At 41.2% G+C, this 15,253-nt stretch overlaps 1 protein-coding gene across 1 annotated transcript in view; it reads left to right on the top strand.

The window, feature by feature from the left end:
* Nucleotides 1-15,253, top strand: part of PAX3 (paired box 3) — a 101,279-nt gene that overhangs the window by 67,571 nt on the left and 18,455 nt on the right. The window contains exons 5-7 of the mRNA XM_052635446.1: nt 3,092-3,297; nt 12,787-12,952; nt 14,338-14,552. Of these exons, the coding sequence (XP_052491406.1) occupies nt 3,092-3,297; nt 12,787-12,952; nt 14,338-14,552 (587 nt within the window). The remainder of the gene's footprint in view (nt 1-3,091; nt 3,298-12,786; nt 12,953-14,337; nt 14,553-15,253) is intronic.

The raw sequence follows: 15,253 nt of genomic DNA, 5'->3' as shown, positions 1-15,253 counted from the left end.
TGGTATCACCTTATTTTTTTTTAATTTTTTTTAACTTGGCTGGTGGATTGTTTACTGGTTTATCCACTAAGTCTCTCAGTCATATTCGACTTTTTGCAACCCCGTGGGCAATATAGGCTGCCAGGCTCCTCTGTCCATGGGGTTCTCCAGGCAAGAATACTGGACTGGGTTGCCGTTCCCTTCTCCAGGGGATCTTCCTGACCCAGGGATAGAACCCATCTTCTGCACTACACGCAGATTCTTTACTGTCAGTTTATGCCTCAAATTAGGCAACTGTTCTGAGCAGCTGCCTATCCATTAGCAGAGATCCAGATTCTGAACCTCTGTTTAAAAACAATTCACTAGACTATGCCTGTTTCTTCCTGCGTCTGTTCTTGAGACTTACATTAAGAATATCTAAACTCCCCTTAAAGCATTTCTTAATATCTGGTAATGAAATAGTAAATTTAACATGGTTTTTCTTATAAGGAGTGGTCAGTTCAGTTCAGTTCAGTCACTCAGTTGTGTCCGACTCTTTGTGACCCCATGAACTGCAGCACACCAGGCCTCCCTGTCCATCACCAACTCCTGGAGTCCACCCAAACACATGTCCATCGAGTCGGGGATGCCATCCAGCCATCTCGTCCTCTGGCGTCCCCTTCTCCTCCTGCCTTCAATCTTTCCCAGCATCAGGGTCTTTTCAAATGAGTCAGCTCTTCGCATGAGGTGGCCAAAGTATTGGAGTTTCAGCTTCAATATCAGTCCTTCCAATGAACACCCAGGACTGATCTCCTTTAGGATGGACTGGTTGGATCTCCTTGCAGTCCAAGGGACTCTCAAGAGTCTTCTCCAACACCACAGTTCAGAAGCATCAATTCTTTGGCACTCAGCTTTCTTTGTAGTCCAACTCTCACATCCATACATGACCGCTGGAAAAACCATAGCCTTGACTAGACAGACCTTTGTTGGCAAAGTAATGTCTCCGCTTTTGAATATACTATCTAGGTTGGTCATAACTTTCCTTCCAAGGAGTAAGTGTCTTTTAATTTCATGGCTGCAATCACCATCTGCAGTGATTTTGGAGCCCCCAAAAATAAAGTCTGACACTGTTTCCACTGTTTCCCCATTTATTTGCCATGAAGTGATGGGACCAGATGCCATGATCTTCGTTTTCTGAATGTTGAGCTTTAAGCCAACTTTTTCACTCTCCTCTTTCGTCTTCATCAAGAGGCTCTTTAGTTCTTCATTTTCTGTCATAAGGGTGGTGTCATCTGCATATCTGAAGTTATTGATATTTCTCTTGGCAATCTTGATTCCAGCTTGTGCTTTCTCCAGCCCAGCGTTTCTCATGATGTACTTACTCTGCATATAAGTTAAATAAGCAGGGTGACAATATACAGCCTTGACGTACTCCTTTTCCTATTTGGAACCAGTCTGTTTTTCCATGTCCAGTCCTAACTCTTGCTTCCTGACCTGCATACAGATTTCTCAGGAGGCAGGTCAGGTGGTCTGGTATTCCCATCTCTTTCAGAATTTTTCACAGTTTATTGTGATCCACACAGTCAAATGCTTTGGCATAGTCAATAAAGCAGAAATAGATGTTTTTCTGGAACTCTCTTGCTTTCTCGATGATCCAGCAGATGTTGGCAATTTGATCTCTGGTTCCTCTGCCTTTTCTAAAACCAGCTTGAACATCTGGAAGTTCATGGTTCACGTATTGCTAAAGCCTGGCTTGGAGAATTTTAAGCATTACTTTACTAGTGTGTGAGATGAGTGTAATTGTGTGGTAGTTTGAGCATTCTTTGGCATTGCCTTTCTTTGGGATTGGAATGAAAACTGACCTTTTCCAGTCCTGTGGCCACTGCTGAGTTTTCCAAATTTGCTGGCATATTGAGTGCAGCACTTTCACAGCATCATCTTTCAGGATTTGAAATAGCTCAAGTGGAATTCCATCACCTCCACTAGCTTTGTTTGTAGTGATGCTTTCTAAGGCCCACTTGACTTCACATTCCAGGATGTCTGGCTCTAGGTGAGTGATCACACCATCATGATTATCTGGGTCATGAAGATCTTTTTTGTACAGTTCTTCCATGTATTCTTGCCACCTCTTCTTAATATCTTCTTCTTATCTTAGGTCCCTATGATTTCTGTCCTTTATTGAGCCCATATTTGCATAAAATATTCCCTTGGTATCTCTAATTTTCTTGAAGACATCTCTAGTCTTTCCCATTCTGTTCTTTTCCTCTATTTGCATTGATCTCTGAGGAAGGCTTTCTTATCTCTTCTTGCTATTCTTTGGAACTGTGCATTCAAATGGATATATCTTTCCTTTTCCCCTTTGCTTTTTGCTTCCCTTCTTTTCACAGCTATTTGTAAGGCCTCCTCAGACAGCCATTTTTCTTTTTTGTATTTCTTTTTCTTGGGGATGGTCTTGATTCCTGTCTCCGGTACAATGTCAACAAGACTGGTACAGTCCACAAATTTATAGGATTCTTGTGATAGTTTACTGTTATTGCCTTTTTAGATACAAAGTCAGTTTTGGAATATTTATTTTTAAAAATCACTCTTTGACAAATTTTCTCCTGGTCTAAAAGCTGGTGAAAATTTATCAGGAACCAAATTAAATGTGATTCATATTGGACAAGAACCAAGTATCCATTAAATGCTAAGGCTGAGGGGCAGAAAAAATGGAGGCAGCCTCTCCTTGCTTTTTAAGAGCTTGTAATGCACTTAGTATGACAGATGCAGAGAGCAATTATTTCTGCCTGGGGGAGCCTGGAGATGGGGTTGGGAAAGAGATTAAATACTATTTAATGTACTTCTGCAAGGAGGGGCTTGGTGTTCATGGGTTGACTTTGGCAGTGTACTTTAGGATTTGAGTCATTATATTTTGGTCATACTTCCCACCCCCCACCCCCCCCCTCACCCCCCCCCCCCCCCGCCATGTTTTGGCCCCAGTAGGCGGCTTTCAGGATCTCAGTTGCCTGACCAGGGATCAAACCTGGGCCCTGGTAGTGACAGTCCAGAATCCTAACCATTAGGCTAGCAGGGAACTCCATCGACTTGTTTGTTGACACACATTAGATCACTTCTTTTCTCCTGTGCTTTTTAGCCTCGGCACCCCAATCAGATGAAGGTTCTGACATCGACTCTGAACCAGATTTGCCCCTCAAGAGGAAACAGCGCCGGAGCCGCACCACCTTCACAGCAGAACAGCTTGAAGAACTGGAGCGGGCTTTTGAGAGAACCCACTATCCTGATATTTACACCAGGGAGGAACTGGCCCAGAGGGCAAAGCTTACGGAGGCCCGAGTACAGGTACCAACGTCCCAACATCCTGTGCTGCGTAAACCCAGACAGGGAACAAGAGCATCTTCCTCTCTAAGGTGTACTTCAAACCAAGAGAGTAACTATGTTAGGAATGGTCCTTCATTGTGAATGGCAGCCTCTCACATTCTAAAGTTCTCCGTTTCTGATTTCTTTCCTTTACATTTTGCCTTGTCATGATAACAATATCATGATCTCTTTTTTCTTTTTATTTGCACTTGTGTGGTCCAACCACCTCCCACCACTGCTCCTCCCCCCTCACCCCGCCTCTGCCCCCTCACCCGCCCCTGCCCCTTTCCTCAAGGTATGTCTGTGGGATACAGCAACATTTTACTATGCTAACCAGTAAGTCAGAAAATGTTCTTTTTCCTCTTACTAGTTCGGTAAGTCCAATTATTGATATGATGGCTATATTTGGCTTTTCTGTCACATTGTTTGATACGAGTATTTTATATGCATTGATTTAAAACTGTGATCTATTTAATTAGCTTTCCTTCTATTCTTAGTATATTTTGTATTTATGAAAATGTATGTTCTTATTTTAGACTTTGGTCGTCATTACGAGAATGTGTTAATAACCGTATCAGATGTAATACAGAGAAGAATGTCAGTTCATGTTACTCACGCATCATTTCAGATATCCTTGTTATGTACCAGGGAATGCATAGATTTGGGGGGTGGAACATGGACGACAACGAAGTTTTGAGTGGTTGTTGTGTGCCAGGCACTGTTGTAAATGCTTTGTGTGGATTAACTCATTTACTTATCATTAAGACCCTAGGTTGGTACTATGAATATCCCCAATTTATAGATGAGGAAACAGACTCAGAGCATTGAAGTAACCACCCAAAGTCATGTAGCTAGTAAGTGATCACGGTAATTGGATCCCATATATTTCCTCTCTGTAGCCATTCAGTCATGAAGAAGTGCAAAGTTGTATAAGGTAAAATCCTTTTCTTGAAGTCTAGAAGCTTTTCAAGTAACTGTATTATTTTAAGAACATGTAAAATTACCTTTTCAACTTAGAAGTGTTCTGAACCCTGGAGAAAGGCTACTTTGGTGTAATTTGTTTCTATTGAGTGATCAAGTAATATTTCATTATGAATGATGAACAGTCTCCCCAAGGTAGAAAAGCACTGCTGGAAAGATTACAAGTGCTTCAGGGTATCCTGGAATTATTTACTGGCCCAGGAGTTAAAGTCACCTTATCCGGAAATGTCATGTTATTCCCAGATACTTGACTTTCATAGTTAGAGTGAGACTGAGGACTCAGCAGCGAACTTGGCAGTTGATGTGATCTCTAGATTGATTGACACCTTCCCCTATGCATCTAACTATCTCTCCCATCACAGATTGTTCTGGAATAGCCTCTTACAGTCTGCAGAGCCAAGTCAGATTGCTTTTCTCAGCTTGACTTTCTATCTGATCATCACAGTGCTGGAAAGTCAAGGAACACCAAGAAGAATGAGGACAAATTTCTCAAGGAACTAGTGTTTAATGGGGTAATAAAAACACACAAATAATTTGAAAGCAAAGCTGATATGATAAGCATATTAGAGATGAAGTGCAGTGAGAGCTGAGAGGAGGAAAGGTGTGAGATCTTGTTGGGGTAAAAAAGGGGGGCTCATGAAGAAGGGAGGGTTCAGATGGACTTCTGGGTCTAGATAGATATTCAATGGGCAGGGCAGGTGGGAGAGCATTTTAGTAACACAGAATAATGAGCAGAAGCACAGAGGGCTGGACGCACACAAGTTACATGTCAGATGAACTTTCATTTTCACTCTAGTCGTGTTGAAGAAACAGTGAATAGTTTAGTTTGGTTAAATAGAGGGAGTGGTAGGGTGGCAGGAAGGAAGCTGATTGGAGATCTGTTTGCTTTCTTTGTATTCTTGCTGTTTTTGTTCAGTCACTAAGTCTTGTCTGACTCTTTGCAACCCCATGAACTACAGCATGCCAGTTCTTCACTAGCTCCTGGAGTTTGCTCAAATTCACGTTCACTGAATCAGAGATGCCATCCAACCATTTCATCCTCTGTCGCCCCCTTCTCCTCTTGCCTTCAATTTTTCCCAGCATCAGGGTCCTTTCTTAGTGTTTATTTTTTGGTACTTAGGAAATGTGCATTCTTAACTTCAGTTATCATTCTGGGCAGAATATGATTCTATCAGACATAACATATAGAGAGGTGTGTCAATTCTTGTTATACACTCACCACTTCAGGGATCCTTGTTATGTTCCAGGCACTCTGTGGACTGTAGGGGTGGTCCATAAAAAATAGTGAAATTTTGAGTGCTTACATACATTTTGTGGAGAGCCTGGGTTTCAGGCAAGGCAGCTAAACTTAATGCAAAGGGCATTGAAGGTGGTGGACATGAAATAGATCAGCAGCAGTGGGAATGGAAAGGAGAGAACTGCTGTGAAAGGTGGAATGTAGGCATCTGATTGTGTGAGCTGGAGGCACATGCAGCGAAGAGTCCCAGATATGCTGGGATTTATAGCACAAATGTTTTACAGCTGGACCTATTCAATCCCTGTATTTAATACATTGGGATATAGTGCTCCTTCCCAGAAATGACCACTTCTAACCACAAACTGGGCTTCCCTGGTGGCTCAGATGGTAAAGAATCTGCCTGCTATACAGGAGACCTGAATTCGATTCCTGGGTTGGGAAGATCCCCTGGAGAAAGGAATGGTAACCCACTCCAGTACTCTTGCCTGGAGAATCCCATGGACAGAGGAGCCTGGCAGATTACAGTACATGGTGTCTCAAAGAGTCATATACGACTGAATGACTAACACTTTTTCAGCCACAAATCATGATGTATGTATATATCACATATTATTTATAGTAACATATACTCATATATCATATTTATATAGCATATATAATGTGTGATCATAATATATTATTTATAGTAACATATACAGTGTACATATTATAATTATATAACAATGCTATATGTATTATTTATATCAAATCTGTTTCCTTTTATTATAGTTCTGTGATCACCCAGTTTAAATGTGAAGTTGAGGTCCATTCATTCTTCCTTTCTTTCAGCAAACCTTTATTGAGTGCCCTCTATATCCCAGGGTCTGGTCCCTATCTCCCCAGGCTGGCCAAGCCCACATAGTGGGTCTGCCCTTAAGACAGACTGGAGATCAGTTCTGAACTCAGAGTCAAAAAATAAACTTTGGATTTAAAGAAATCAAACAGAGTGATAGAAAACTGAGAAGAGTGTTCCCTGTTTCTCTGTCTGCTTGTTGCATTCGCCAAAGACAAGTACGTGGGGACAGAATTCATCTCAACCGTGTGCAGCTTGTACAGCGCCGGACACTCGCATCTGGTTCAGGAAATGTGGAGGAGAGCAAGAATGGCTCATTAACTTCCAGAGGACAGGGGATCAAACCAGTAAAGAGTGGTTCATATTTTTCTGTACAGTGACCTCCTCTCCAAAGCAGGGCCCTCATTAACCTAACAGCTGTCCTAATGTGGCTTTAACCCGGTGACTCTTTACATTCCTTATGGTTTCATTAGTTCCCTTGAGACGCATCATGTCTTGCACCACAGCTATGATCTACAGCCTAACAAATTCCCTACAACACCCGGCATATGGATCTTTTACTTAACCCAGCAGGAAAAAGAAGGGAGTAGTTAATCACTGATTAAAATGCCAGAACAAAATCCTTTAGTTTTTAGAAGGATCTGGGAAAGCAGTAGCAGCGTCAGTTCAGGTTGAGTGATAGCCAGAAAGTGTGTTAGTTTAATTTGGGGCACCTGGGAAAACCCAACACCAAATCAAAAAAAAAAAAAAACCACCCCAAATGTGTCTACATTCCCCTCCCTCCATGGAAGAAAATTTCTAAGCTCTCGTGGATAAAGATGAGATTAAAGCTTTAATAACGTAGACCTTTGTCAGTATTTGAAAAAATTTGTTTGAACAATAACTATGTTATGTTTATCAGGGTTGAATCTGAGTACACAATCTAAGAATTACTGTACAGCAAAGGCCTAATTCGCTTAATTCATCTCCCTGGTAGCTGTTATGAAAATAATGGCAAAAAATACAATTTTGTAAGGAATGACTTGCAAACACTTATGATGTGTAAAAGTTTTAGTAAATATTCCATCCAAGAACTGTACGAAGCAGGCAAGTCTTCTTGCCACCCAGGTAATGGAAGACAGGAAAGGAAGCTGCTTGTGGAAAAAAGGATTTAACTAGGAGTCAGAAGATGTGGGTTTTGGTCTCAGCTTTATCCAAAGGGTTTTGTCGAGCAAGTCACTTAATTTTGCTCTAATCCTACTGGGCTTCATTTTTTAAAATTTTATTTTTAAAATATGGGATTTAGATCAGATGGCCTTAGGCTGGGTCCATGAATGACTAGGATAATCATGAATGGACTTCAGGAGACCTGGGAAACTTGACATTTGTACACAGACGTTCTGCTTTTGCCTGTGTGTGTGTGTGCACACAAGTGTGAGGTAGGGAGAGGGCCGCTAGCTTTCCTCATATTCTTACAAATTACCACCCCTTGATCATTTCATTAATTAAAAGCCCCTAAGATGCATGGTCTCTCAGGACCCTTCTAACACTGATAATTTGGGATTCTCATGGAAGCCCAGTGATGGTTTAAAACCATCTAACAGATCTCTGTAGTACAGAAGTTAAGATAGGTATGAAATATTTGGCCCTGAACTCCATAAGGAAGCAAAAATGCGGTCATCCTACCATTCTCTGCCACAGTTTGCGCTTGTGATGTATAAAGTTGTGTATGCCCTCATGTGTGATATTCACGGCAGCGTGGCATTTCTTCTTGCCAGCCTGGACCGTCCTCTCCCCAGCCTGCTCTCTGCATGGTGGTCAAGGCTGGGTAGCAGCTGTGGTAGGAGGGCTGGGTGGGTAGAGTGTGAGTAAGAAGTTCCAGGGAGCAAGCAGATTGTCAGGACACTGAATTTACCTACTTGGAAAGTACTGTAATTGACACTTTAGTATCACCTCTGGTAGTTAAAGAAACATTTTGTAATCTTGTTGTAAATTCTAAGGGTTAAGGATTACACTCTCTTCCTATTTTTCAAACTGTATTTGAAATAACCCATCTGGAATAATGTAGGTTAGATTGCTTTTGAGGACCACACCAAAAATGTGAACCAGTAATTTATTGAGAGCTAAATTAGGCTTACACCATAGGACAATTAGCACTAATCCATGAAACTTGGAAACAATTTGGACCTAAGCCTCCGTTCAAGCCAGACTGGCTTTCAATTATTTGAGGTGTTATTTGGGCACTTTCCTGCTTGCTCAGGGGCATGAAAGGCTTTGGCTATAGACAGAACTCAGAAAACAAAGGCTTTAATTCTTGGATTTCTCAATGTGACATTTTTACTTAATAACTAACATTTACTGAACACACTTTTTTTTTTACAGTATTCTTTTACAAGCTTTGTTTGTATTGTCTCATTTAATTGTTCATGTTGTCTCATTTAATCCTGTGAAGGAGTTTTTTTCCCTCCCATTTAGTAGATGAGAAAACAGAGGCCCACAGACGTTAAGCAAATTTTTCAAGGTTACAGAGGTAGTGAGGGACAGGAAAAGCTGGGATTCAACTCTTGCCTGCATTGCTCCCATGTGAATGTAAAGTATGACTGTATTTTTTAAAATACTGAGTTTTTATCCAGCTTTTATTGCTGAGAACAAATTGGTCACTTATTTTATTCAGGAAGAGGAAAATTTATAAAAACCTATTCTTTTGTGATTATCTTTTCCCTCTAGTTATTGGGATATAATAGTGATCTTTCAATCAATTTCAATTTTGCTTCAAAAAATCATCGGATGTTATGTTACTCCAGAATGGACCTGAAGATCATTTCCAAAAGCATGAAGAGAGACATACAAGCATGGAAAAATTCAGGGAGCAGGTGAAATTGAACCAGGCTGCAGTTCATCAAACGAAATAAAAACTTGCTGCAAGGGAAGGTTCTGATGTTGTGTGATATTGCACAGACAATTATAAACAACTGTGCCTGATAGTAGTTATCCACTGGTATATGCCTCCTGCCCCACTTCCTTACTATGCGAAATGTGATGTGGAAGGCCAGGTAATGCTGGGGAGAGTGAAATCACACTGAATTAGAGATTGTAAAGTGACATTTAACAGGAAGGTAGCAGACTCTGAGATGGAAAAGACTGAAGGCAAAAGGAGAAGGGGGCAGCGGAGTATGAGATTGTTAGATAGCATCACCAACTTAATGGACATAAATTTGAGCAAACCCTGGCAGATAGTGAAGGACAGAGGAGCCTGGCAGGCTACAGACCATGCGGTCGCAAAGAGTCAGACATGACTTACTGACTGAACAACAATAACCACAAGCTGACTTTGTAAACTTGTTCTTTCTGCCCTACTGGCTAAGAAATTGGTGGAACACTCATACTCTCCTCTAGAACCTCAAAGTCCAGATTGTTGCTATTGTTACTCTTTTCAAAACAAAGAAAAGTTTCTAGTCATTGTAAAAACCAAATCATAAATACCTTCTACCGATTTTGGGACTTCCCTGGTGGCTCAGGTGGTAAAGAATCTCCCTGCAATGCTGGAGACCTAGGTTTGATCCCTGGGTTGGGAAGATCCCCTGGAGAAGGGAATGGCAACCTACTCCAGTATTCTTGCCTGGAGAATTCCATGGACAGAGCACCCTGGTGTTCTGTAGTCCATGGGGTTGCAAAGAGTCAGACATGACTGAGCGACTCACGCTTTCACTTTCCACCCATTTTAAGTGATTTTTTCAGTCTTATGCACTTAACACGTGTCATTCAGTAGATTATTCCTTGATTGTCTGTTAGGAATTAGGTGATAGAATATCGGAAGAGTTAGGTAGAACTTCTGAGTGCCAGGGGAATGTCTTTCAGTCGCAGATGGGGTAATAACAGCACCCCAGAATCATTGTGCGTGGCTTGGGTACTTAAAATGAAGGTGATTTCAAGGGCACTTTTTTCCTATAAAAAATAGATGTGTGTTTTATGAGTTTCAAAGCCTCAAGAAGGCAAGGACCATTTCCCAGTTTGCAACTTCAGTGTATTTTTACTTCAGTTCTGCTTCTGGCAGTTTCAGCTGCTTCTTGGAGATGCAGAGGCTGCCAGGGGCAAGATGATAGAAAACTCTAGTTAACTGAGTTAACCAGAGACAGGCAGTTCAGTCCTCAAGAAGCCCTGGTTCTCTCAGAGATAGCCCTCTGGATTTATTTAGCCTGAATTTAAACAACATTTAAATTCCTTCCTTTGGGAAACTCTTAAACCTCCTGTTAAAGGTTTGTTTTTCAGTAAAGATTTGCTTTCCAACTATTCCTTGTCTTTTATGGTAGTTATAATATATACTGTATGGTAAATATAAGAACTTATAAATCCACCTCCTGGTGGGTTTATTCCATGTCATCAATGTTTACTTGTACCATTGTTTAAAAATGAAACAAAACCAAACTACCTTGTACACCTAGCCTTTTGGGTTTATCTTTTGAAGGGATTTGTAGAAAGTCATGATCTTCCTTCTAATTTATTATCTGAATGAAGACATTTTTTATTTTAAAAATTGGGTTATGGAGGAGTTACCATGAACATAAATCAAAAGTAGGTTGGGATTGATGGAGTAACCAGGCAGAGCCCACCCACTGGATAAATCAAATTTGGTTTACTTATCTAAAGGTTACAGCAGGAAGTTGGCACAGAGAGATTGGAGACATGCTCCGATAATGTCAGAAGGGCAAGCTTCTGAGATCTTCATAATGAATCTCACCAGTAGGTTTTGTGACAGTAAGTCTGAATGAGTGAAGTCACATCGTAACTTTTGGAAATTCAACTTGCCTCCCTGCCTAGGCAGCTGAAGATGCATTTCACATGGGTTGGTCAAGATAAGTGTGAGGACCCTTCACTTGAGCCAGGTGTGCCTCATTGATCTTGAGGTTATGTACTATGAAATATGACCACGGTGCGTGGGATAGTATAGTACACTCAGGCATGAACACAACCCTCATTCCTTACCCTCAGCCTCCTCAGGCTAACCAGCTTGTTCCAAACACTTCCCTGAAAACAGTTTTTTTTTGCCCTGATGCCTCTGGGAGTCATGGTAACAGTCACTTTGACTTTCAGTGAGAAAACACAATTGATCCAGAACCGAAATTGAATGCCGTTCCTGGTTCTATTATCCCAGGTGGCAATTTATTAAGTTAAGTAAAACTCTAATTCAATTATGTATCAACTTGAGAAAATATTGACTTACCTTCTTTTCCTGTGGGATACTTAAGGAGTATTAAATGTTAGTGTTCTGAGGAAGTTCAAACAGCTTTCCTTACTAGTATCTTGCAGCATGGGTAGAGAAGACCAGACTCCTTTGCAGACAGATGCTTGAGTGAATAGCAAAAGTTTAAGCAGATGCCTTGGTAAAATGTTTATTAAACTGGGCTTTCTTGTTTAAGAAAGGAGGGAGGGAGACATTCCTCTCTCCACTCTTTTAAAAATTTTGTGATTTAAAATTTAGAATTAAGTTGTTTAAGTGTTAACTTGGTTCTGTGGGGAAATCAAGTCATCTTTTCTTAAGCATGCTGGTCTCTTGTATCATCTCTTCCATCTGGACTGACCACTTTTTGAAATCATATCCAAACTTAAAATGAGTTGACATTCTATCTCTCATCTAAAGTTTTCCTGATTCTCTGCATTTCCAAAATGGAACTTCTACCTCTAGTGAGCAATTAGTTTGGTGACCTTGACCACTCTGAATTCCTTGAAGAAAAGACAGTAAGCTCCTTGAGCTCAGGGATCCTATCTTATCTACTCCTTTTTTCCTCTGATAAAAAGATAGGTGCTTACAGCTGTTATGGAAAGAAATAATAAAACAAACTCATTTTGTAAGGGATCTTCATAGATAAAATGCTCTCTTTTCTTGAAGTACCTCTTCAACATTAATTTCTATTAAGATCAGTATAATGTCTCACATTTTGGAAGAGATGGTAAAAAATAGCTCCACTTATCCTTCTGGTCAATTTTATAAGACTCTCTAGGAGCTGTGCACATAATGTCCATAGAAATACAGACACATTGATAACACTACGAAATACAAGGGTTAGTGCAGTAGGCAAGGCCAAATTAGGACACATGTCATGGAGGGAGCCATAGAGACTCCTGGATCCCCCCTGAAGTGCTGTAGTACATGATAGTGGGAGGGTGCCAATGGCACCTCTGCTCAGCCATCCCTCCCCATAGTCACCCCAGAGTTCATGTGGGCGCTCTTGCCAGGGCTCGAAAAGCCCTTGAAGTCCCTCTACTGACCCCTGACATCTAACTTTCCTTTCTCCCCTGACGATACAAGCCAGAAGGTAGAGGACTCTTGTGTCTGTTTGCCCTTTCAGTAAAGGGCCTTTAATCTGTTTTAGCATGAAAAATTCATTAAGAATGTACTATTATTTCATCAGTGAAATTCTCAAATTTTAAATTAAATCCATAGGTCTGGTTTAGCAACCGCCGTGCAAGATGGAGGAAGCAGGCTGGGGCCAATCAACTGATGGCTTTCAACCATCTCATTCCGGGGGGATTCCCTCCCACAGCCATGCCGACCCTGCCAACGTACCAGCTGTCAGAGACCTCTTACCAGCCCACAGCTATTCCACAAGGTATGGAGGAAGGCAGTCAAGGGGTTAAAATGTAATTCCCAGTCTTGTTCCCTGCTGCTTGCTTTATAGGGTGAAATCTTCTTTCTGTGATGTCCCTGTGGCTGTCTGTATGTTTGTTACATTATATCGACCTGTCCTGAAAGTACCTGTCACCTTTCAGAAACATAGTTCGTTCTATGACATGTCTGAATCTCTCTAGTTAAACTGTGTTGTAATATAATATTGTTTCAGGATTTTAAACAAAACCAAACAATGAACCAAAACAATCTCCCAAAATAAGCACGCAATTGGCTTTTCCTTTGTTAAAACCTCTACCTTTGTACTCTAGTCTGCAATTAACTGAAGTTCTGATGGCTCCTCACTGGGGTAGGAATTGAGGGTAGGTAAACGGAGAAGGCAATGGCGCCCCACTCCAGTACTCTTGCCTGGAAAAATCCCATGGATGGAGGAGCCTGGTGGGCTGCAGTCCATGGGGTCGCTAAGAGTCGGACACGACTGAGTGACTTCACTTTCACTTTTCCCTTTCATGCATTGGAGAAGGAAATGGCAACCCACTCCAGTGTTCTTGCCTGGAGAATCCCAGGGACGGGGGAGCCTGGTGGGCTGCCATCTATAGGGTCGCACAGAGTTGGACACGACTGAAGCGACTTAGCAGCAGCAGCAGCAAACTTTGATAAAGTCCTTCTATATTAGAGCATGGGCTTTCCAGGTGGCTCAGTGCTAAAGAATCTGCCTGCCACATAGGAGACGTGGGTTCAATCCCTGGGTTAGGAAGATCCCCTGGAGAAGGAAGTGGCGACCCACTCCAGTATTCTTGCCTGGGAAATCCCATGGACAGAGGAGCCTGGCAGGCTACAGTCCACAGGGTTGCAAAGAGTCAGACACAGCTTAGCAACAGCAAAAAGGTGTTACTGCATAGAGGTGAACGGGATAAATAAGAAGACTAAATTATTTTGGATTACAAAAGATAGCATTGTGGGCATTTTAAATTATATTATCACACTAATATTTAGGTGTTTTGGAAGTTTATTTGATAAGAAATTTAAGATGCAATTCTTACATTGGTTAATCTTTATGTTGGTTAGTAACATTCACTACTAATATAGGTTTGTTCTGACTGTTAAAGTGATTTCTGAATTTCTATTCTGGTTAAGTGTTCCTTGAAAGCATATAAATAAACTATGTACTTGTACATATGTGCGGAAGAGATGTGGCTCTATTTGTTAGGAGTGGTTCTATACTTACATATCAAGAAGTACAGTATGAAATTTACATTTATTTGACCAGTGGATATACTGATGGGTCGGTGACTATGAACTTTTGCACTGAACCTTCTCTGCCAGCCTTCAAAGGAGATTTATGGCTGATAACCTTCTTCCTTGCAGCCGTGTCGGACCCCAGCAGCACCGTCCACAGACCTCAGCCGCTTCCTCCGAGCACTGTACACCAAAGCACTCTTCCTTCCAACCCGGACAGCAGCTCTGCCTACTGCCTCCCCAGCACCAGGCATGGATTTTCCAGCTATACAGACAGCTTTGTGCCTCCATCCGGGCCCTCCAACCCCATGAACCCCGCCATTGGCAATGGCCTTTCACCTCAGGTCAGTCCCCTGTTTCCAGACAGGCGAGTTGCTGTATACCAGAACCAAATAGTCAATTCCCTGAGGCAGTCATATAATGAATTGCCAAATTTAAACCATAATGTATTCTTTATACAAGCCACATGATTTCAGTTTTCTGGTTTCCTTTCTCTCCACCCTTCTTATGGGCTGTATCAAGAGTTAGAGCTTAGACTTAAAATTCAAGCCACTTTTACCATAATCAGGGAGATTTTCTGTTTATACTTAGTTGTCAAGGTGTCATCTGCTCCACATGTAGTAATTCTGGGTTTTGGGTAAGAAGTTCACACATATTTTTTAAAATGGTATTTGGTCAGCTGATAGGGTTGTTGCAAGAACGCTTAATAAGAAAACACCACAGCTTTTCTATAATTTTCAGAGAGAAGGTTAACAAGTTGTGTGGAGAATGACCCATCTGATGGCTGCAGAACTCTGGGATAAATGAGTTATAAATGTAAAATATAGGAGAATACTGCTCCTTGGGAATATATAGGAATTTGAATGTTGTAATTGTTTTTCTAATTTGCATTGGACTATGAGCTTTTCTTGAGAAATTATATTAATAAATTGCCTTGATAATTGCATGTCAGAGGGTTGGTTAAATTTCCTACATGTGGCATCTGTCTGGGGTTGACATTATTAGCAGTTGTTTAAATACAGATCACTTGATTTTATTAGAGAGC

Source organism: Budorcas taxicolor, chromosome 2 (assembly GCF_023091745.1).
Source record: "Budorcas taxicolor isolate Tak-1 chromosome 2, Takin1.1, whole genome shotgun sequence".
NCBI lineage: Eukaryota > Metazoa > Chordata > Mammalia > Artiodactyla > Bovidae > Budorcas > Budorcas taxicolor.
This window is presented reverse-complemented; position numbering and strand designations above follow the sequence as displayed.